At 38.4% G+C, this 22,853-nt stretch overlaps 1 protein-coding gene across 1 annotated transcript in view; it reads left to right on the top strand.

The window, feature by feature from the left end:
* Positions 1-18,710, top strand: part of LOC150075680 (solute carrier family 22 member 13-like) — an 88,127-nt gene extending 69,417 nt beyond the window's left edge. The window contains exons 7-10 of the mRNA XM_090389282.1: positions 4,154-4,368; positions 7,038-7,219; positions 13,017-13,201; positions 17,019-18,710. Coding sequence (XP_090245408.1) covers positions 4,154-4,368; positions 7,038-7,219; positions 13,017-13,201; positions 17,019-17,106 — 670 coding nt within the window. The 3' untranslated portion in view covers positions 17,107-18,710. The remainder of the gene's footprint in view (positions 1-4,153; positions 4,369-7,037; positions 7,220-13,016; positions 13,202-17,018) is intronic.
* Positions 18,711-22,853: the final 4,143 nt, after the last annotated feature.

Below are 22,853 nucleotides of genomic sequence, written 5' to 3'. Positions count from 1 at the left end.
CCGAAAATCCGAGTCATCACCTTTCCAACAGAAGAAATTGATTTGTTTTTTTTTTAGGGGAAAAATCGCTGTTTCCACTGTTTGAACTGCTCCTTTGTCTCTGTGATGGACATACATTTCATCCATGGTCACAACTTTGCAAGGAAATTTGCTGGATCTGCTTGGAAACAATGCAAATATTCCCTTGACTTGACAACTCTTGTTGTTTTTGATCTGCTGTCAACAACTTTGGGACCCACTATGGAACCTTTTTCATAACGAGAACCTATTATTTGTTACACACGTTCATATAAAATACCCAAGTTTCTGACAATGCACCAAACTATCACTCATCAACAGATCATGCACTGTCAACAACTTCTGGAGTAATGGACGCTGCAGGTCTTCAACAATGTGGGTCACCTTCCAAGCTCTCCTCGTTTAAATTCTGCTGCATCCCACTTCTTCACCATGGAATAGGAAGGAGCATCCACCCCTCCAACGTTGTAACCATATCCTCATGAATTGCTTTTGGCGTTAGTCACTCTTTTCCCCAAATTTTGGATGACTTCACGATGACTGATTTTATCCGTCTTTCCTCATTCACACAACTTTGTTGACTTTATTACCTATAATTAAAAAAACACTAATTGAAACTGCATGAAACTTGGATCACTATTTGAGGTGTTATACATTTACTATAGAAACTTTGAACGACGTATCCATACCCATTCACATCAGGCCATGAACTTTTCAAACATCCCCTCGTAAGTCAAAGTTAAACCTTTAGCAATGATAATGACGGCAGCTTTAGATTTAGTAGAACTGCCATAAGACATCTCCAGTCTTTTACGTCCCCTATTCCAAGGATGGAATTGGTAACTACATACCTGTAAATTTAACTGCTGTGCCACGAAAAATAGGGAATCAACAATTAAAGAAGTAATATAAGATCACCTTGATAAGAATGAAGCTATATTTTTTGCTGTATTTTTCATGGATTTGATAAAAGCAGATCAAAACTGACCAATCTTATAACCATTAACTATGCGGTTCGAAAAGGAATTACGCAAAGAATAATTTTAACATATACTTAGGTTTAAAGGGGTGGATAAGTGCTAGGAAGTTCCAGGAGTCCTAGTTCTTTCCAGAAAAACATGCGTGCCCTCGTGTATAGCACAGTTGATGGAATCGCACCCTCTCCACACCGGATGGAAAAGACAGGAGTTCAAATCCTGTCGATGACGTGAGGAATTTTTATGGGCCTTTTTCAAAAAGTGGCTGAGTTAGTTGGTCTCAAGTGAGGTAGCATGGTTTTTACTCACGGAAACTCGGGTTTTCGTCCAGCTAACAGAAAAATTGACCACAGAACACACAATTTCCAGACAATATATACGCCGCAATATAGTCTCAGTAGCTGATGCGCCTAAAACCCTACAACAACATCAAAATATGTCCCATACTGACACCATATCATTCGCTGTAGACCATGATCAGCAGTGAGGAGAGGATGTCTATTGGGTCACTGGCATATGGGGGTTCCACAATGGAACACTATACGTCTGAGCCCCGAGATCAAATAGAATGGCCGGATGTATTGCGATTCCTTTGTCTTGAGCAGATAAAAGAGTGTATTAGGCTATTGTTCAACTGTGTTCACATAGACTGTACTTGTGATCAGTGAATACTTGGATTGGTCTCCGGTTCCACATAGTTCGGGGTGGGCAGCCAGGCGTGTTCTGGCCGGCTAAGAAAGCCCTTAGCTTGGGCTGAACAGCTCAAATGGACAGTTATATGTATTAACTTACCGGGTGATCCTAACAAGTGAGAAGGAAGAATAAACAGCATTTACGCTCTCTGGAAATGTGTTGGTTGTGTTCCTGGACTTGTGCAGCGAGCAGTGTTTGATTAGTTGTTTATTCATTGTAATTAATTGTGAGTTGGTTGGTTTATTGGAGTTGTATTCATTCTTTCGAATTTTTTAATTAATTAATTTTGAATTGAAATTGTAGTTGTAAATATTAGTCATAGTTGCACAATAAAGAGCTAAAGATGGCCAGAAAGTTGTAGATGGTGAGGAAGGCTATGCAGGAAACCTTAGAGATGTGCGACCTTTTAGAACCAAAAGCGATTTAGATATATGTAGAAAACTACGTGGTAAAAGCAAGAGTGAGGGATTGTTGGGGAACATCATAATCTAAAAATCTTTCTCCAAGTCACAATTTGAGAAAAGATCTTCAGATTAAGGTTGTAACTAAGGAGAATATTAGAGGTACAAAGAATTGGATTTTAGGAGTGCCCATACATGTAAGAAAATTTTTAATAGAGAGGAGTAGACTGTACCCACACTGGTTCTTATATAAAGTAAGAGATATTTTAATGGCTCTTATTTGTTTTAGATGTCTTGCTTTTGGACATATGGCTAGAAATTGTAAATTTAAAACTGTGTGGGCACTGCCCAGGAGAGGGTCATTTATATAAAGATTGTCTTTAAAGAGAGCCACCGATGTGTGTGAATTGTAAGAAACAGGATAGGAGCGCTGACCATTCTGTACGACGTCAAGATTGCCCAAGTTATAAGAGATATATGGAGCAAGTTAAAAGTAAGATTTAGTTTAAGTTCGGATAGAAAAATGAGATTGAAATAAAAGGGTTAAAATAATACAGATTAATGGTTAGCATTCATATGAACTAGCACTGCGATTATCTGAAAGGACAAGACCGGAGAAATGTGACTGTCTCCTGGTGCAGGAGCCTTATACACTGGACTTTAAAGGATATCCTTTGGATTAGAGGATTTTGCCGAATGATAGACGCTACCAGGCTACAATTGTGATTTGTCATAAAATTTTAATAGTTACCCAGATAGTAGGATTTACATTCTCCCATGAATATTGTGCAGAAGTAATTGGACAATTTGGCAGAGTGTATTTGGTCAGCATATATTCTCAGTTTCGGGAGGAGCCACAGACCTATCTACAGTATATTGATAAAGTATGTGATTGGTTAAGGCAAGAAAAATATGATGATGAGAATAGATACCAACGCAAATTCGGTTCTCTGGGGTAGTTTGGAGACCGATGTAAGAGGACTTTTATATGAAGACTGTATTAGGTTAGAAATTGTGACAACTAAGAACACTTTTATCTACCCTAGGTGAATCGAATATTGATGTGACTTTATGTTCAGGATCAATGATAAATAGAATAAGGCGTTGGTATGTGATAGATGGATGGACCACTAGCGATTACCGGGTTATTATGTTTCATATACCTGGAGAAGAGTTTGATAGGACAAATATGATAATAGAGGTAGATAGGTTTGTGGTGAGCACTGTAAACCGGGATAAATTATATAATATTATCAGACTTTATATGAATGATGAAAATGAGTTAAATAGAAAGGTGGCCTGTCAGCTGATAAGATGGACGACGAATTAGGGAGGTGCCGTGGTAGCATGTTAGCTTAACTAGATTAAGAAAGTCTATGAATAAGAAGCGTAGGCGTTTCCAGAGAGGCAAAAGACGTGGAATGGATGTAGAGGAATTAAGGCAAAAATAAGTTAATTTAAGAAAGAGATATAATAGAGAAATAAAGCAGCAACAAAAGATTAGTTGGGGATACGATAGGACATTCTTATCAAGAAAAACATGGGCTCTGTAAACTCAAGCTCTAGAAACTAGGTCTGAAAGGTGACCTAATTGATGTGTAAATGGCTTTAAAATACTGAATACTGATGGCATCTTTACTATTTCTCAGTTGAAACACGCGAGGGGCATAAATTTAAATTGGAAAAGAATGGTTGCAGATTAGATGTGCAGAAATTTTAATTTCAGACAAAGAGTAGACGAATTAACTTGCACATGATGTTGTGGAGATTGAATAAATTTAAGGAAGGTTTGGACAAATTATTGGAAGGGATAAGAAAATTAATTATTTATTGTTTTTTTTTTGTTGTTGTTGTAACATGTTGTCAATACTAATACTAACACTAAAAATGCCCATGAAAGTCCCCTCCTTTCTGTGGGACGTACTACTCCTTTCTTCTGGCGAGGAAAATCGAATCCAGGCTTCTTACAGTATGCACACCTACAGAGTACTGAGGACTGGAACTGCAGAAAAAATACACCGAAAGTAACTTCAGTAATCAATCTTATAATACATCTCTTTCCAGGGGCGTCATAAACATGTGTTACCACGGAAGTATTATAAACATCGGGAATTTGGGATTAAATGTGTACATGTCTTACTGCCTCTCAGCGTTAGCAGAGCTCCCTGCCAACTTGATCTGCATGCTGATCTTGGATCGACTAGGGAGGCGGCTAACAGACTTCCTGTTCCTCGTTGGAGGTGGCGTAATTGGCGTATCCAGGAGCTTCCTGCCAAAAGGTAAGAAATCAAAGAATTCAAAATACTACAAGGTTATTATTAACTAAACTTTTCAGTGAATTTTTCAAACTAATTAGCAGTAATAAAAGAGTCAGAAGCCTTAAAGCCATATTATTAAAGAGGTACTGAAGTTATTTTAGTCAACAGTATACTTTTTTTTCCAAGAAAGTTGAAAAAATTCAACGTACCGATGTCATCTAAGAATGGAATATACTCGTTATGAAAAAATCCATCGTTCTACTGGAAAAGGAAAACTTCGAGTAAAAGAATGCTAAGGACGTGAAATTTACAATAAGCATTCTTTATTCTGACCATGGCGTCGCTAACTTCTAAGAGTAATGCTTGTGCGCAGTAAATGACTTGGTGTTCGACATACGTTCAAAGTAGAACATTATCTCAAAACTAATTTAACTAGTCAACATGATTTTTTAGACATTTTCGATGTCAGGTTCCATCAAAATACGCAATATAGTAGGTTGTGAAAATCTTCAGGGAGACTGTGAATGCGAACGTTGTGAGTTATGTTTGCTTATCGAGCCCCTTTTGACTGATGGACTTTGAGCATAGGTTAAGAAGGATCTGGCAGCAAGCTTGATAAACAAAAGAAGAAATTAAAATTGCTTCCTATAAACTTCCGATGTATGTCACACATCAACGTTTGCTATCAAACTTTGGAAAGGGAACCGATTACTGTAAGTGATTACCAAAGAAAGTGGATGAGACAGACCTTCACATGTGAGACTGAATTTTCTTCTCCAATGTGACCTGGTTTCATCTCACTAGTATATAAACCCTCAGAACACTCGTCTGTGGTGTAAGGAAAATACCCATACAGCACTTGAAATTCCCCTATATCGTGTGAGGATTGTAGTGTAGTATATAATGACGACTTCAGAAATGTTGGGCGCATCTTTTTCACAGAAAAACTTCAGCGGGATATTGACATACTTGGATTCGTAGGACACACTGAGGATATTCTTAAAGCATGGAATGCAAGCAGTTTTGTAAGGGTGATGATGTTGATCCCGATTATAATTAATTCCAGGGGTCCAGTTAAATGTGGTATATAGGATGCTTCTTGAAATTCTGAAAGGTTTTCCGAGTGTCCTGTTTAGCCACCTTAGGGTCCAGTATTCTCTACTGAGGAAGCTCTTGAGTCGAGTAGACGATGCAGAGGCCCAAACAAATGCGTAGAGATAGCCCAGGATATACTGAGAATGAGGCAAAGATGATAAACACCAATAAGTTCTTGCTTTCCTCTCCTGAGGGCTGCAAGGGTCTTTTTCTTGGTGTTTGCAAAGTGCCTCAAGAAGGTGAGTTGCTCGTCCCAGGGGACTCCTAAATCTGTACGATGCGTGACTTTACTGACAGGAAGGCCGTTTAGAAGGACTGATGTTATTTTTATTCTTTTTGTTTGAAAAAGTGATCTGAGTGGACTTAATGGGATTTAATTCTAAACCAATACCTCTGAGATAGGCTACAAGGTCTGAAATCTGGCGTGTTGCTGCCACCGAGATATGTACAGAGTTTTTAACATTTTTAATGAAAAATGAAGTAAAATCACAGAATAAAGAATGTTATTTGTAAATGTAATATCTCTAGCGCTCCTTTACATTTTCATAGGTTCTCATTTGAAACTATCATCCGATGCTTGTTTTCTCAGAGAAAAATGTGTAGATGACTCACTTATATCAGTTAAAAATGTCGCAAAAGTCGTGAAGTTCAAATGAGAGGTTTTGAGAACGGATAATTCACATTCTAATAGGTTAGTCTAATTGGTTTTGACATTTCGTAATTGGTTTTGACGTTGAATCATATGCGACAGCTCATCGATCCATCCTTTTTCGTGGAGCATTTTTTATACCTATCCAAAGTTTGTTTGGATAGGTTTATAAAGTCCATGTTTGCTGCTGAAAAAGAAGCTATTAAGGGTCTTTTCAGCAACATGGAGCAGTCACTGCATTTTAACCTCATGGTATGTCAAACTCGAAATGTTAAATTTTTGTTGAGAAAGGAGGAAAAGGTGGGCCAATTTTATAGTAATTTATAGGTCTGTTTTAAGGTTTTCCTTGAGCGGAATGAAGGTAAACTGTTGATTGAATGTAATGAAGCACTCAAAATCTATGTTGGTTTTATCACCGATTTGTTTATTATTACTGATTTTCACCGTTGGATGAAATACACTCTGTTTGTTTGTTATACACGTAGATCCTTCGGATCTACGTGTATAACAAACAACGTGTACAGAGTGGGCAAGAACATCAATGCCATGAAGACGAAAATGAGTCCCTTCTGTCCACACGTTACTTAATCAGTCTAGCTTTTCATCTAATTTTGATGGGAAAATGTTAGCAAAATCCATCCTATTCACAGAATTATTCACATTTCTTCTTGTATAAATATTGCGTTAATTTCCCTGATGACTTCTAAATTCGTCCTTCGTGGATTATCCAGCATCAGGAACATTCATTGCACTCCAGTATGTTTACCATTAAATACTGGTAAACGTGGTTTCGTCAGATAAAGCAAAGTGGTATTGATTATTGTTGTTTTTGTTCAAATTTGCTTCAATGAATAAATGACCGGTTGAAAAATTCTCTACCACCAAAAAATTTCATTATATTTGTTTTCTTCAGGAGTCTAACAGATTCAATCGTTTCTCCCATTAGATGAATTTATAGCGACTTTCGTCATCGCAGTTATAGCAAGGTCATGCTTTGCAGCATCGTTCGATGTCACGGTTCAGTATGCGGCAGAACTATTTCCTACAGTGGTCAGAGGTACTGGTCTGGCTATAACCCGCACATCTGGCAGTTTGACAACCAGCGTGGTGCCATCACTTCTATATGTGGTAAGTGGGAATATATTATAATATGTGTGCGTTGACTATAAGAAAAACTGTGCCTCTAAAGTTGGTTTATCTGAAGCCATTTTTAATGCGGGAGGCATCAGCATTACGAAGAATGGCTCTTTCTGGCACCGATGCAAGCAAATCTTTGCAACGACTGAGAAAGGTGCGTGATGTTCTCTGGAGGAACTTCTCGCCATGAAAATACTGAAGAGCCTCAAAGAAGATTCACAAAATCACGTGTCATACTCAAGGCGTATGCGTGATCAAAGCTAAGATGAATTGTCCGTCCCTGCTCGACTTTAATGCTGGCAGCTCTGATTGTTTAATTTTCCATCGAGCTATCCATAGAACTAATTATGGATAATACAAATACAGTCCATTAACTCACACGATATGAAAAGCGAACGCCATACAGCTTGACTTCATGAAGCGTGATAGATTCTTAAAGAGCCTTAGACATGTACTAAATATACCCTTCCCTTAAAACCGCAATGATTGGGGCCTACCGTGCTTAATTAGGAGATAAATGAGCGGAACTTCGTAAGTATTCCAACATTGCAGAGAAACTGTTTCACAAGATTTCTGAGCATGTGAATTGTCCTGTTGAAGTCGACGTAGGCGGATCCTACCCTTTTTGTTGCACATAATTCCTTACATCCGTCATAAAGACGGCATGAACTCTAACACCCTCATCTCCCTTTATTTCGATTAATATTATGTCTGGCGTTGTGGATGTGGAAAGCATCAAACCATCGACAACGTTGCTACTCATCCAAGAAATTATAGCTCTTGCATGTTCACCAAATGACGTAATATCCTACAGAAATTAAATTTAGAGATCACAGAAGGCTGGAGAAAGTGAAAATGCTTCACACATTATTTTTTAAGCTATAAAAAACAATTATTTTCAGTCTTGTGTAAGATAAAAAGTGAAAGTCAGTGTCATAAGTTCAGTCTCATCGACCTCTACTACTAACAATTACTTTTCTAGTTCTACGTAGATTACGTAATTTCTCTCTCTCTCTCTCTCTCTCTCTCTCTCTCTCATTAAACCCTCCATAACTACGTCTTTCGAAGAAGTGGATGATAATGAACGCAGTTTATTGCTATTAAAAAAATTGACTTCATTCATTCAATAAAATAATTTATTGTGCTCGCCATTTTAAGCAAGTCATGCAGTAGTCAATTAGATTATCTGCATTCCCAGAAAGAGATGCTAGCAACGTTAGTCATGTTTACTTTTATTAGTTGAATAATAGAGAGAGAGAGAGAGAGAGAGAGAGAGAGAGAGAGAGAGACGCAGTTAAGAGCACAACTGAAACCGCAGAGTTCTTGTCTGTTCATATTTTTCTGGCCTATTCGGAAATGTTTTACAATTATGAATTTGCACAGAACTGCCAAAATACAGTCATAAGGATTTGTGTTAAAACAGAGCAGAAACAGAAATTAAAAAAAAAAAAAGTGTTTATAGAATTTATTTATTGATATACAAGTAAACAAACGTTATTCGAAATGGGCCATCCCTAATCTTGGTGTTATTCAGAATAACCATCCCCTAGAGTCTTGGGGTTGTTCGAAATGACCATCCCTAGAAAGTTGTTCATTCTCTCTGATCATTGTAAATATGAAGCGTGGATATCGTTTCTGGTCCAAAAGTCGTGTTCAAAAGGCTCTCGGTTCGAGTATTTTCTATCCAACCATTACAATAAATTTCGTTATGATAAAACACTTAGATCAAAGTAAAACAAATTTAAAACAACAAAAGTGATAAATATCAAATACATAAATAAATAAATGAATATTTATTTAGGTATTTGGCTTATTTATTTATGTAACTGGCATATTTAAAATTTCGAGTAGAAAACCAATAATAAATCAGGAGCTGTCTTCACATAGATGTAATGGCATATCAAGAGGATGTGTAAAAACAAAATTTTGAATAACAGAAATGCATTATACTGATTGGCCATTTTATTTTTAACAGGGAGTACGCCACACTCTCTTGTTACATTTCTGGAAATTCTCTAAGCAGTACAGACATGCTGCCAGGACACAGCTTATGGTATCTTGTCAATTATATACAGAAATTTTGCTAGCATGGATAACGAGGTGATTATTCCTTCGTGTAAGGTTCGAGTTGGGCCTCCTCTTGAGTAGTGTATACAGATCTAGAGGCCTCACTTTAGGAGGGATGTAGAAATGCTGGAACGGTGCAGAGAATGGCAACCAGATTGGTGAAGGGTTAATGTCTTAAGTTAAAATGGATACTCTTACATAGAAAGGCTGCAGTTCTGCAAAGTGCAGCATCTCGAGACTAGGCACCTGCAGGGAGATCTGATTGAGGTGTTTAAAGCCTTGAATTGATTGAGTAAAGCTGAATGTTAATGGCATCCCGCCCCTACACACACGAGGGGGCATAAATTAAAGTTGAGGAAGGATGGTCGCAGGATAGAGGTGCGGATGTTTGCCTTCAGCCAGCGGGCGGTTTATTGTTGGAACAGGCTTCCATCTGTTGTTGTGGAAGTGGATGGGCTGAATAAATACAAGGGACAAATTCTTGGAAGGTACGGATGGATGAACTTTTATTTTTCTGACCGATGCTAAATAAGCTTGCTTTCTTGCATCATTTGTCATTACTACTGCTACCGCTACTGCTTCGTAGCCTTAGACCATTGTCGTCTCATCTACGGGAACTGGCTCACCTTCACGTAGTAGGGGAAGAGTATTCAGAAGCAGCCTTTCAGGAGATCGTTGCTTCTGGGTAGCGAAGAGGCCAGCAAAAAACATCATCATCATCAGCCATTTTCAATCCACTGCAGGATGAAGGCCTCTCCAGCAACTTTCCAGTTCCTTCTGTTTTGTGCAATGGCCATCCACTTGCTACCCACGAACTCATGAATTTCATCTATCCATCTCCGCCGTTGTCTTTCAGGTTTTCTTCGAGCTCCTCTTGGGTACCATTCTATTATTTTCTTAGTCCATCTGTCATCATGTCTTCGAGCTATGTGTCTTGCTCAACACCATTTCATTTCTTTAGTTTTGATAAGAATGTCCTTTACTTGAGTTTGCTGCCTAATCCATGTGTTTCTCTTCTTATCTAACAGTCTGATTCCCAATATAATTCGTTCCATTCTTCGCTGTGTAGTTCTCAGCTTCTCTTCCATTCTTTTGGTGAGTGCCCAAGTTTCACTTCCATACGTCATGGTGGGGAGTATACATTGGTTCATTATTTTACGTTTCAGACAAACTGGGATATTGCTCCGTAGTATGTGACTATATTTCCTGAAATCTATCCATCGAAAATTTATTCTTCTCTTGACTTCCAGCCATTTATCATTATTACAGCTAATAACTTGTCCCAGATAAGTATATGACTCCACCTTTTCAATTACTGCTCCTTCAATCATTATTTTCCTTTCTGTGGCATACTTGTTCATCATTACTTTTGTTTTAGCCATATTCATCTTTTGTCCTAAATCCTTACCAACTCTGCATAACTGATTAAGATTTTCTCCTAATTCTTTAGGATCGTGGCTTATGACACAATGTCAACTACAAATTGTAAGTGGTTTAGGTAGTCTTCATTCACGTTGACTCCTTTCTGCGACCAGTCCAATCTTCTGAAAGCTTCCTCAAAGACAACAGTAAACAACTTCGTAGATATTATGTCTCCTTGTCGAACTCCTTTTTCAATTTTAAATTTGATTTGTTGCTATCTTTGTCTAGTCTAATAAAGGAGGTAACGTTCTCATATATTTTCTTCAAAATCATAATATATGGGGTATCTATGCCTTGTCTTTCCAGTACTCGAAACATTGTCTCATGCTCTATGGAGTGAAATGCCTTTTCATAATCCACAAATGCCAGGCATAATGGTGTTTTATATTCATTTGCTTTCTACATTAGCTGTGATATTACGTGAAGATGATCCATAGTTGAGAATCCTGTCCTAAAGCCAGCTTGCTCTTTCGGTTGATTCTCATCAAGTATTCTTTCTAATCTGTTAGTAATGACCCTTTTGAACAACTTGTAGATGTGGGATAACAAGCTAATTGGTCTATAATTTCCAATTTCTGATTTGTGTCCTGTCTTATGCAGCAAAACTATGATTGCATTATTCCACTCCTTAGGCGTCACACCTTTTATAATGAATTTGGTAAAGAGCCTTGCCAGTTTTTGTGTTATGTCTCTTCCTCCCAATTTTAACAACTCTACAGTAACTTCATCTTCCCCCGGGGCTTTCTGATTCTTTATTTTCTTCAGTGCATGTTCTACCTCATCAGGAAGAATATCGGGTATGTCGTATGTGTTGCTACTTTGCAATGCATCTTCCCCACTGCTGGCATCATTTCCCCTGCTCCTTGTATAATTCTCTATAGTAGTCTTCTGCTAATTGAATGATGCCTTCTCTGCTATTTATAAGTACACTATCTCTATTCTCCGGTTTCAGTATCATTTGTCTTTCTGTATTACTGCTCATGGCTGCTGCTTTAAGTCCTTTGTTTTCCCTTAATGTTTGTTATACTTTTCTTATGTTCTCTCTGATGAATCTGTTTCCAATTTCTTTGCATAATTCAGTATACTCAATTTTATCCTTGTCAACGTTTATCTTGCTCTTCATTTGTCGTCTTCGGTTCCTCATGACAAGTGTTTCTTGACTAATGTTTTCTTTGGATTTCTTTTTCCCTATAGGTTTCTTGGGCTTTATCACGTTCAGAAAGTTGTAATATTCCTCGTCGATATCTTGGTCCTAAGCAGTGTGCAGAAACTCAAACTTGTTCTTAAGTTCCAGTACATACTGCTTTTTCTCCTCTTCTGTTATCTCAACGACCTTCGTATTATTTACTCGAGTCAGTTTTTTTTTTCTTTTCTTACATCTATATCAAGTGTGCATCTTACCATTCTGTGATTATTCCAACATTTACCTTATTCAGGACGGTAACATCATTCACGATATACCTTGTGTTAGTGAAGATGAAGTCGATTTCATTAGTTGTTAATCCACTTGGGCTCTTCCATGGCCACTTTCTGTTCACCCTTTTCTTGAAAAAAGTGTTCATTACTGACATTCCTCGAGATTCTGCAAATTCCACAAGTCTTTCACCTCTTTCATTTCTTTCACCGATTCCAAAATTTCCTATAGTTCCTCTTTCTGCGCTGTTTTGTCTCTTTCCAACCTTAACATCGAAGCCCCCCATAATGTAGTGTAGTGGGTTTTTTGCTTATCTAGAAAGCTCTCAGCAAATCACAACATGCACTAACTAAATGAACGTGACATTGCTACACGTCTGACCTATTTTACAAAGTCTGATAAATTTTCATTCACACGAGGCGGATTTGAACTGACATACTAGGAGCTGCCCTACCCAATACGTATACATGTACACCTTAATACGTGAACAGAATACATCTTATTCTGCTCGTGTGTCTACGAGGGTAGCACAATGGTATCGTCACCGTCCTCCCCACACCGGGTGGAAAAGGCCCAAGTTCGAATCCCGTCGATGATACGAGGAATTGCTAAGAGCTTTTTTCGTTCCGCGACTGAGTTAGCCGGTCTCAAGCGTAGATAGCAAGGTTTCCCCCCAGAAAAACTGGGGTTTTTCTTCAAGTAGAGCAAGGAGATCGATCAGAGAACACATCCGATTTACAGATACAATACACACGAGTGGTTGAAATGACTTTCTAGGTGACCCTAATATAATAATTTAGTTTTTTTTTTTTTTTTAATTCTGCTCATGTGTAAAGCACTTTACAGTTTAAAATTAAACAGTAATGTTTCTCGTTGGATTTTCAGATGCAGCAGCAAAGTCACGTCCTTTCGCTGATTGTATTTGGAGTTCTTTCGGTTCTCACTGGCATTCTGATAACTTTTCTCCCGGAAACGGCTAAAAAGCAACTTCCACAAACTCTAGAAGATGGCGAGAGGTTTGGTCTTGGACAACCCTTTTGCTATTGTCCTGGCGTGTTAAAGTGTAGCAGGTAAGTAAACACGGTTATTTTTCTCGAAGTTGTATTACTCCTCTTTTAATGGAGACCTCGCTAATAAATATAATGGAAGGACTTCACTAAAAGAGGCTTTTAGTCACAAAGCGGCCAGAGTAGCCGGTCTGAGGCGAGGGTTGATTGGTTTTCTCTTCCAAAACTCAGATCATCTGTTCAGTATACTCTGAAGAATACACTGTTACAGATACTATATACTTACGCCTGAGAGCCTTAGTCGCTTTGGCGCTTAAAACAACAAACTTAATTACCAAACTTTTAATAGAGAATACAAATTATGGTAATTAAGATTATATATGGCATGTCTTATTATGCCAAATCTCTTCTTATAAGTACAGAGTTTTGAGATAACTATACTCACGGGACAAATAATTGGAAACCTTCAATCAGTATCTAGTAGGGACACCTTTTGCCAGAAGTATAGCCGGTTCATTTCGTTGCATGGATTTCACTACGATTACTTGAGGTAATGATTATCTGAGGGAGTCTGTCTCCAGTTTCACCATTCTTCCATCAGAATGTTTGTCAACTGCTGTATTGTGGTTAGTAGAGAATTGCGAAGCCGAGCTGATCTTTCCAACATATCCCAGACATTCTCAGTTGGATTCAGATCTGGAGAATCAAGCGGCCAGGGCAAATGTTGAAAATCTTGGGAACGTTCCTCGAACTATTTGGATACAATTTTTGCCTGGCGGACAGTTGCATTGTCGTCTTGAAAGAATCCTTCGCAATCCAAGCAAAAATTAAACGTTTCAGGATGAAGTTAGTCTGAACGACAGAAAGATAATCAGTCTGCGCGGTAGCACAGTGGTATCGTCACCGACTTTCCACACCGGGTGGAAAAGGCCCGGGTTCAAATCCAGTCGATAAACTTTAATGGGCTTAGGCTCAGGCGTAGATAGCGAGGTTTTTTTTCCACCAGAAACTGGGGTTTTTTCGTCCAACAAAACCGGCAAATCGACCAGAGAACACACGCAATTTACAGACACATTTCACATATGGGAATATAGAAGAAATTCTGGGTGACGAATAAAATAATTTAAAAAAATGAAGAAAGATGATCATTGGAGGTAATACGACCCTCTAACGCTACGAAGTGGACAAAGTGGACATACCGAGCCCATACTTTCCAGCCGCTTTAACCGGAAATCTAGAGTTGGAGAAATTATATTTGCAGCACCACTCCAAATGAATCCTTCGATTTCTTGGAGAAATCGAAAAAAAAAACAGCTTTCGGCCAGCTACACGACTATAAATCCTAGATTCCCACTCCACTTATTGAATTTTTCAGTCATTTGCTGCACACTGCACCTTCTGTTCTGACTCTCAAATCGCTCTGATTTCCTGGTCTTGTTCTAGAAATATCGACCTTCTGCAGCATTTCTTCCTTTTGGAGGAAAGCATTATCTTTTTGTCTTACACTCATTGTATGCTTTGAGTTGGCTGCTTTCGACACACAAGTGATTTCCTACGTTTTCTCTATTGTGGCTCCTGCTAAACGTGTTTTAACAATAAATCTCTCAGCAAATCGGAAAGGTCGCCTGTATTGGCCATCGTCGGATCGACTAAGAACCTGCAGGAAAGCGAACAGTACTTATCTAATACCAAGAACCATGTGATCATATCATATGACAACTGACATTTGCATACCGTACGTTTAATTATCTGTTGATATCAACTGAAAAGGCCTCATGGGTAGCACAGCTGGTAAGATCGCCGTTCTTCCCACGCAGGGGTGGAAAAGACTTCAGTCCGAGTCCCATCGATGACGGGAGGAATTTTTATGGGTCTTTTTCACAACGTGGCTGAGTTTTATTTTTATTTTTTTATTTTTATTAATAACAAGATACACAACAGGTAACCCATGAAGAGTGTATCCGAGATCAGAACAATAAACATAATAACAATAAGAGATCCAACAGGAAGATAAACATTGATATAGATTCAAACGTTAAAATCATACGTACAAAAGAGGATTGCATTAAGTTAAGTTACCGGTAAAACAAATAACAAATTAACTATTCGGAGAATAGAAAAATAATAAACCAAATAATAATAATAAATTACAATAATTACATGAGAGCTAGTCATTTTGCATTTGAAGAGAAGAGGCAAACTTGTGGATGGAGTTCATCAGTGATTGAAAGTTGTCAAAGAAGTCAATGAGAGAGTCATTTGCTGATTCTGTTCAGTGGAGTGAACTTCATACAGTCCGTGGTGGCAGAGTCAAGGCGAAACGGTGTAAGGTTCCTAACTTGTCTACAAGGAGCATTGAAGCTGATTTTAGTGAGGATATCAGATGCTTCATAAGTTCCAGTGATTACTTTGGCTAGAAGGGTGATGTCAACAGTAACTCTTCTAGTGCACAGAGGCATCAGATGTTTCATAAGTCGGACAAAGGTTTTTTGGACTGATTCAATTTTGTTAGTTAAAGTCTTTGTGTGAGGATTCCAGATGGGTGAGCTGAATTCCAGGATTGGGAGAACAATAGTTTTATAAAGGATAACCGCATATCTGTAGTTTTTGAACTTGTATGTGTTCCGTTTGATGAATCCCAGTGTTTTGAATGCTTTGCTGGTGATTTTAAGGACATGAACATCGAATTTAGCACTGCTGGAGAAGAGAATCCCCAAGTCGTTAACTTGGTCACACCTTTCGATGATCACAGAGTTAATAGTGTACTCCGTATTTATTAGTTCTGGAGATCTGCAGGATGAAAAAGAGATTACTTTGCACTTCGGGGGAAGGGGGATTAGCAGACAAGCCATTCAGAGATAGCCACAGAGAGGATTTATTGAGGGCGCATCGAAGCTGTTGAGAATCGGTAATCTCCTTCATTGCTGAGTAGATCTTAAGATCATCTGCATAGAGAGCAACTTGAACATTGGAGATGTAGATGAACGAAGATCATTTACGAAAATAATGAACAGAAGGGAACCTAAGGGAGAGCCTTGTGGTACTCCACTTAGTGGTATAAAACGGTCTGAGTTCACTTGATTGATGATAACGCTCAAGGAATGATGCGTAATATAGCTGCGTAGCCATGAGAGCAAAGGGTCACGGATACCATATAGCTTAAGTTTTTCCAGAAGTTGTTCGTGCGAGACTTTATCAAATGCCTTAGATATGTCTGTGTAGACTGCATCAACTTGAAGGTGGTTATCAAGAGCTTCAGAGGTGTATTGCCAGAAAGGAAGTAAATTTCTGACTACTGACTTGCCACTGCAGAAACCACGTTGATTCTGATCAGTGAAAGGCCTGAAGAATTCGAAGAGATGTTTGTGTACTGTTGTGTCGAAGAGTTTAGCCAGGCTGTTTTGCAAGGTTATGGGTCTGTAATCAGTTACATCATTTTTATCACCTTTTTTGAAAATAGGAACTATTTTGACCTGCTTAAAGTGCTTAGGACACTTCCCCAGTCTGAGATATAAGTTGAAGATCCGCAGTATGAGGGGTTTTAAGGTAGTGACAGTCATTTTCCAAATCACACAGTCATTTATCATGCTTTTTAATGCCGAGTTAGTCAGTCTCAGGCGAGAGTAGCATGTTTTTTCTCCCGTAAAATCGGATTTTTCGTCCAGCAAACAGAAAATCGCCCTCAGAACACACCCAATTTACATACGATGTACGTGGAGCAACATGGCCTTAGTCGCCGATCCTCCTAAAACCCAACAAAAACAATTGCAAAAGGGTTCGAATTTTTTGTCAGTGAATGTTTGTATCTAAACTAAAAAAGAAAATGAGATCTTACACGTGTTGTCTTGTAGAATATAAAATTCTGATTTTTGTTTTGCAGGTGGCACCGAAAAGCAAATTTTCAAATGGAAAAAGTGACTGCTCGAGAGGTGCAGCTCTCTTCCACAGGACCAAACCAACGGTACTAAACGCCAATACTGACTTCAAATGAAATGCTACTTCAAGAAGAATGAACCTTTGCGCTTCTTTCGAAGTCACCGCAAAACTATGAAGAACATCAAGGAAAGCAATTCTTTTCTGATTTAAGAATTCAGACAGGGTCCCATGATGTGTAGCATTTCTAAGTGGAACCATCAGGAGTGTTCTTCCAGTAAAGTTGCGTGCCGAATTTTGTATATGTCACTCAACGTCACAGCTATATTCTCAGAATCCTTCCCAAAAGGAAATGTCTTTAGTTTATAAAGTGTGTTCTTTGCTACGTAACTCGTGTTCCAGTGAATTTACCTACAATGTGTATCTAAAAAGGTTTAGGACTACTACATTCATAAAAGATCGAAATCACAAAAAAAAAAATTATTACCAGTTAATCTTCAAAGTAGGTCCCTCGTAACTCGATACACCTCTTTGCAGGGTCGTACAATTTCTGGATGGCTCTGCCCAACTGATCTTGTGGAACCCTGTTTAACTCCTCTTCACGCTGGATTGGATTTTTGAAACCCTATCAAAATGGTGTTCCTTCAGGTGGAATTTCATTTTGGGGAACAAAAAATAATCAGCAGGTACTAAATCTGATGTTTGTTTGTTTGTTATTTGGTTTTTAGGAACATTAGCAACTAAGGCCATATTGCTCCGGGGATATGCGGTGGTCATTCCCTGACACTGCTGCTCCTGCCCACCTGGTTACGGAGGCTCCTCCAAATCTGATGTATATAGGAGATGGTGAAACACTGTAACGCCCTTTCGTATGAGAAATTGCTTGACGTTATGTGAAGGTGCATTGTCGTAAAGCAAGAACTACTCATCTGATTTCGCAACGTATTGCCTAACACGCCGAATTCTTCTCAACCGTCCATCACTCTTTTGTAAAATTCAGAGTTGACTGCCTGTCCTTCCGGTACAAATTCTTTGTGCGCAGCGCCTTGTCAATCAAAAAAAAACACCAACATCGTTTTGGTTCCTGACTTTTGGAACCGGAGTTTCTTCGACATTGCCGAATTTTTTCCGAGCCATTCAGTTGATTGTCGTTTGTTTCGGGCTCGTACACAAAGCACCAGGATTCATCAACGGTTTGATATTTAAAAAAAAAAAAAAAGTCTGGATCACTGTCTGCCATATCTTAGTCAAATCCCCACACTCAGCAAATTGTTCCTTTTGTTTTGTTGTATGCAGTACGAAATGCGAGCACACTTTCCTTTTTTTTTTTTTTTTTCAAATCTTCGTTAACAGTCGAACGCATAACAGTCTGCCATATTCGAAGGGACAGGCTATGATACTCTATTAACTGCTGACGAATTTCTTCCATGGTCGAGTCCGTACAAGACTGGGATGGGCGACCACTCCGTGCATCGTCCTGAACATCTTCCCACCCTTCAGAGAACTGCCCATCATCATCATCAGCCATTTTCAATCCACTGCAGGATGAAGGCCTCTCCAGCAACTTTCCATTTCCTTCTGTTTTGAGCACTGGCCATCCATTTACTACTCAAAAACTCATGAATTTCATCTATCCATCTCCGCCTTTGTCTTCCAGGTTTTCTTCTAGCTCCTCTTGGGTACCATTCTGTTATTTTCTTAGTCCATCTGTCATCATGTCTTCGAGCTATGTGTCCTGCCCAAGACCATTTTAGTTCTTTAGTTTTGATAAGAATGTCCTTTACTTGAGTTTGCTGCCTAATCCATGTGTTTCTCTTCTTATCTAACAGTCTGATTCCCAATATAATTCGTTCCATTCTTCGCTGTATAGTTCTTAGCTTCTCTTCCATTCTTTTGGTGAGTGCCCAAGTTTCACTTCCATAAGTCATGGTGGGGAGTATACATTGGTTCATTATTTTACGTTTCAGACAAACTGGGATATTGCTCTTCAGTATGTGACTATATTTCCTGAATGCTATCCATCCAAAATTTATTCTTTTCTTGACTTCCAGCCATTTATCATTACAGCTAATAACTTGTCCCAGATAAGTATATGACTCCACCTTTTCAATTACTGCTCCTTCAATCATTATTTCCCTTTCCGTGGCATACTTGTTCATCATTACTTTTGTTTTAGCCATATTCATCTTTAGTCCAAAATCCTTACTAACTGTGCATAACTGATTAAGATTTTCCTCTAATTCTTTGGGATCGTGGCTTATGACCACAATGTCATCTGCAAATCGTAAATGGTTTAGGTACTCTCCGTTCACATTGACTCCTTTCTGCGACCATTCTAATCTTCTGAAAGCTTCCTCAAGGGCAGCAGTAAACAGCTTCGGAGATATTGTGTCTCCTTGTCGAACTCCTTTCTCGATTTTAAATTTGCTACTGTCTTTGTCTAGTCTAATAAAGGATGTAGCACTCTCATATATTTTCTTCAAAATCATAATATATGGAGTATCTATGCCTTGTCTTTCCAGTGCCCGAAACATTGCCTTATGCTGTATGGAGTCAAATGCCTTTTCATAATCCACAAATGCCAGGCATAATGGTGTTTTATATTCATTTGCTTTCCCCATTAGCTGTGATATTACGTGAAGGTGATCCATAGTTGAGAATCCTGTCCTAAAGCCAGCTTGCTCTTTCGGTTGATTCTCATCAAGTATTCTTCCTAATCTGTTAGTAATGACCCTTGTGAACAACTTGTAGATATGGGATAACAAGCTAATTGGTCTATAATTTCCAATTTCTGATTTATCTCCTTTCTTATGTAGCAAAACTATGATTGCATTATTCCACTGCTTAGGCATCACACCTTTTCTAATGCACTTTGTGAAGAGCCTTGCCAGTTTTTGTGTTATGTCTCTTCCTCCCAATTTTAACAACTCTACAGTAACTTCATCTTCCCCTGGGGCTTTCCGATTCTTCATTTTCTTCAATGCGTGTTCTACCTCATCAGGAAGAATATCGGGTATGTCGTATGTGTTGCTACTTTGCAATGCATCTTCCCCACTGCTGGTATCATTCCGTCGCTCCTTGTATAATTCTCTATAGTAGTCTTCTGCTATTTGAATTATGCCTTCTCTGCTGTTTATAAGTACACCATCACTATTCTTCAGTTTCAGTATCATTTGTCTTTCTGTATTACTGCTCATGGCTGCTGATTTAAATCCTTTGTTTTCCCTTAATGCTTGTTCTACTTTTCTTGTGTTAAATCTTCTTATGTCCTCTCTGAGTCTCTTTCTAATGGCTTTGCATAACTCAGTATACTCAATTTTCTCTCTATCAGTGTTTTTCTTGCTCTTCATTTGTCGTCTTTGGTTCATCATGACAAATGTTTCTTGACTAATTTTTTCTTCTTTGGATTTCTGTTTCCCTATAGGTTTCTTGGGCTTTATCACTTTCAGAAAGTTGTAATATTCCTCGTCGTTATCTTGGTCCTGAGCAGTCTGCAGAAGCTCAAACTTGTTCTTAAGTTCCAGTACATACTGCTTTTTCTCCTCCTCTGTTATTTCAAAGACCTTTGTATTATTTACTCGAGTCAGTTTTTTCCTTTCCTTTCCTACATCTATATCAAGTGTACATCTTACCACTCTGTGATCACTTCCAACATTTACCTTATTCAGGACGGTAACATCATTCACAATATATCTTCTGTTAGTGAGGATGAAGTCGATTTCATTAGTTGTTAATCCATTTGGACTCTTCCATGTCCACTTTCTGTTCACCCTTTTCTTGAAAAAAGTGTTCATTACTGACAGTCCTTGAGATTCTGCAAATTCCACAAGTCTTTCACCTCTTTTATTTCTTTCACCAATTCCAAAATTTCCTATAGTTCCTCTTTCTGCGCTGTTTTGCCTTTTTCCAACCTTAGCATTGAAGTCCCCCATAATAATAGTGTAGTGGGTTTTCTGCTCATCTAGAAGACTCTCAATTTCAGTATACATTTCTTCAACCTCTTCATCATCATGGCTCGATGTTGGTGCATAAATCATTATAATCTTTAGCTTGTACCTCTTAGAAATCTTGAATATTAGTCTTGACACCCTTGGTGATGTACTTTTGAATTCCAAAATGTTGTTTTTAAAATCTTTATGGACCAGAAACCCAACTCCACCTTCACTCCTTTCACTGTTTCCATTGGTGTACAGCAGATTTCCACTTGATAAACTTATAAGTGATTCATTTCTTCTTCTTGTTTCAGCCAAACCGATGATATTCCAATTCACATTTTCTAATTCCTTTTCCAGCTCTAATATCCTGTCTTCACCGATGAGTGATCGTACGTTATAACAGGCCAAGTTCAATTTCCGTGTATGGCAGCCTGGTCGTACCCAGAGATTCTTAGCACCCTCTGCTTCCACTCTGATCCTCTCGCTGCCGTAAGAGGGAGAGTGAAAGCTGCTGGGGACTGAGGGCCATTTGTACTGTTGTGCTCTCATTGCTGGAGGGTTTGGTCTTTTCCTCTTCACGCTGACCAGGCGTCTTGAAGAGAACCACTCTACACGTTCGTTGCCACCTAAGTGACGTAACAGGGCTTACCATCGAGAAGGTGTGCATGAGTGGATTTTAGGGAGGCAGGCCAACCGGACTTCTCCTAAATCTTCTGTAATAGAGAGATATTGGATCCATCAGTGTTTTAGGCTGAGTGTCTGATAACACACAGGATACCTGTTCCCCCTCTAAGCCCCTAACTGCCCATAACAGTAAGAAATCGATCATGATAGTGCTTCATGTCCATAAGCTGCATTCACCATTACAACTGTTTTAGATGCACTTTTTTTTCCTGCTTTAAAACAAAATTTTATCGCCACTCTTTGTTCTGTCCTTTAATCCTTGACGACATGATTTTACTGCACCAACTTAAACAGGACTTTCCAGTAGAGCGCCTTTGTGCACACTGACGAAACTTGACCCAGAGCCAATTTAGACCTTAAAATAAATAGCTTCAACAGTGTCCAACGTATGGGGCTAGTATCGTTTAAAAGAATCAGTCCTAAAACTTTTCAGGCACACCATTATATGGTATTTACATTTACAGCATGGTATTTATATGAAGTGTGGTTAGAAATTTCAGGAATGATTTTTCAATTAAGTTAAAATTGATCTTACTAATTAATTGCTTTTGTTCCCTTCACCTTGAGAAACTATTTGAATTTAATTAAATTATAATTAATCGTCGCATCAAAATGTCTATGATGGTGGCGCCACTACTGCTCATTTCCTCTGTGGTGTTATGGTTAATTTCTCTAAAAGTGACCAATTCTAATACTCACTTAGATGAAAGCGGGTGTATTCTTAATTGCATTTGTTGAATATACACCTTATTGGGTTTCGTAGCAAAGAAAATACTCCATATTTTTGATGTTTCCTTCCCTGTTGGAAACGTGAGGAAGTAATTTCATGCCATTTCACATTCACACTATTATTCTAGATTTTGTTCTTGATTAGTATCCACTGTAAATGTGCGCACAATGGACAAAAGAGGTTTCACTTTCGTCGCTACTTTCCAGTTGTGCAAAACATTTAAAGTGAAGCCGTTTTGGAAAGCCTTGTGGATTCAGCCAATTTTAATGCAAATGTGATATCTAATTACTTTATTGGACTGTGAGGATACAGAATTATTGTAAAACAAAAACGAATATTGTGTACCAATGTAATTTTTTGGGAGTGAAATTTTATAAAGTATTTACATTTTTTTCCATTATGATTCTGGTTAGTATTTGCTTTGTTTTGATGAGCGTTGTTCAAATTGCTGTGAATGAGTCATTTTATAATAGTAATGGATCAAGGATACATT

The sequence above is a fragment of the Mastigoproctus giganteus genome, chromosome 14 (assembly GCF_048544385.1).
Source record: "Mastigoproctus giganteus isolate SK-2022 chromosome 14, ASM4854438v1, whole genome shotgun sequence".
Lineage (NCBI taxonomy): Eukaryota > Metazoa > Arthropoda > Arachnida > Uropygi > Thelyphonidae > Mastigoproctus > Mastigoproctus giganteus.
Note: the sequence above shows the minus strand (reverse complement) of the source record. Positions and strands in the feature narration are given on the sequence as shown.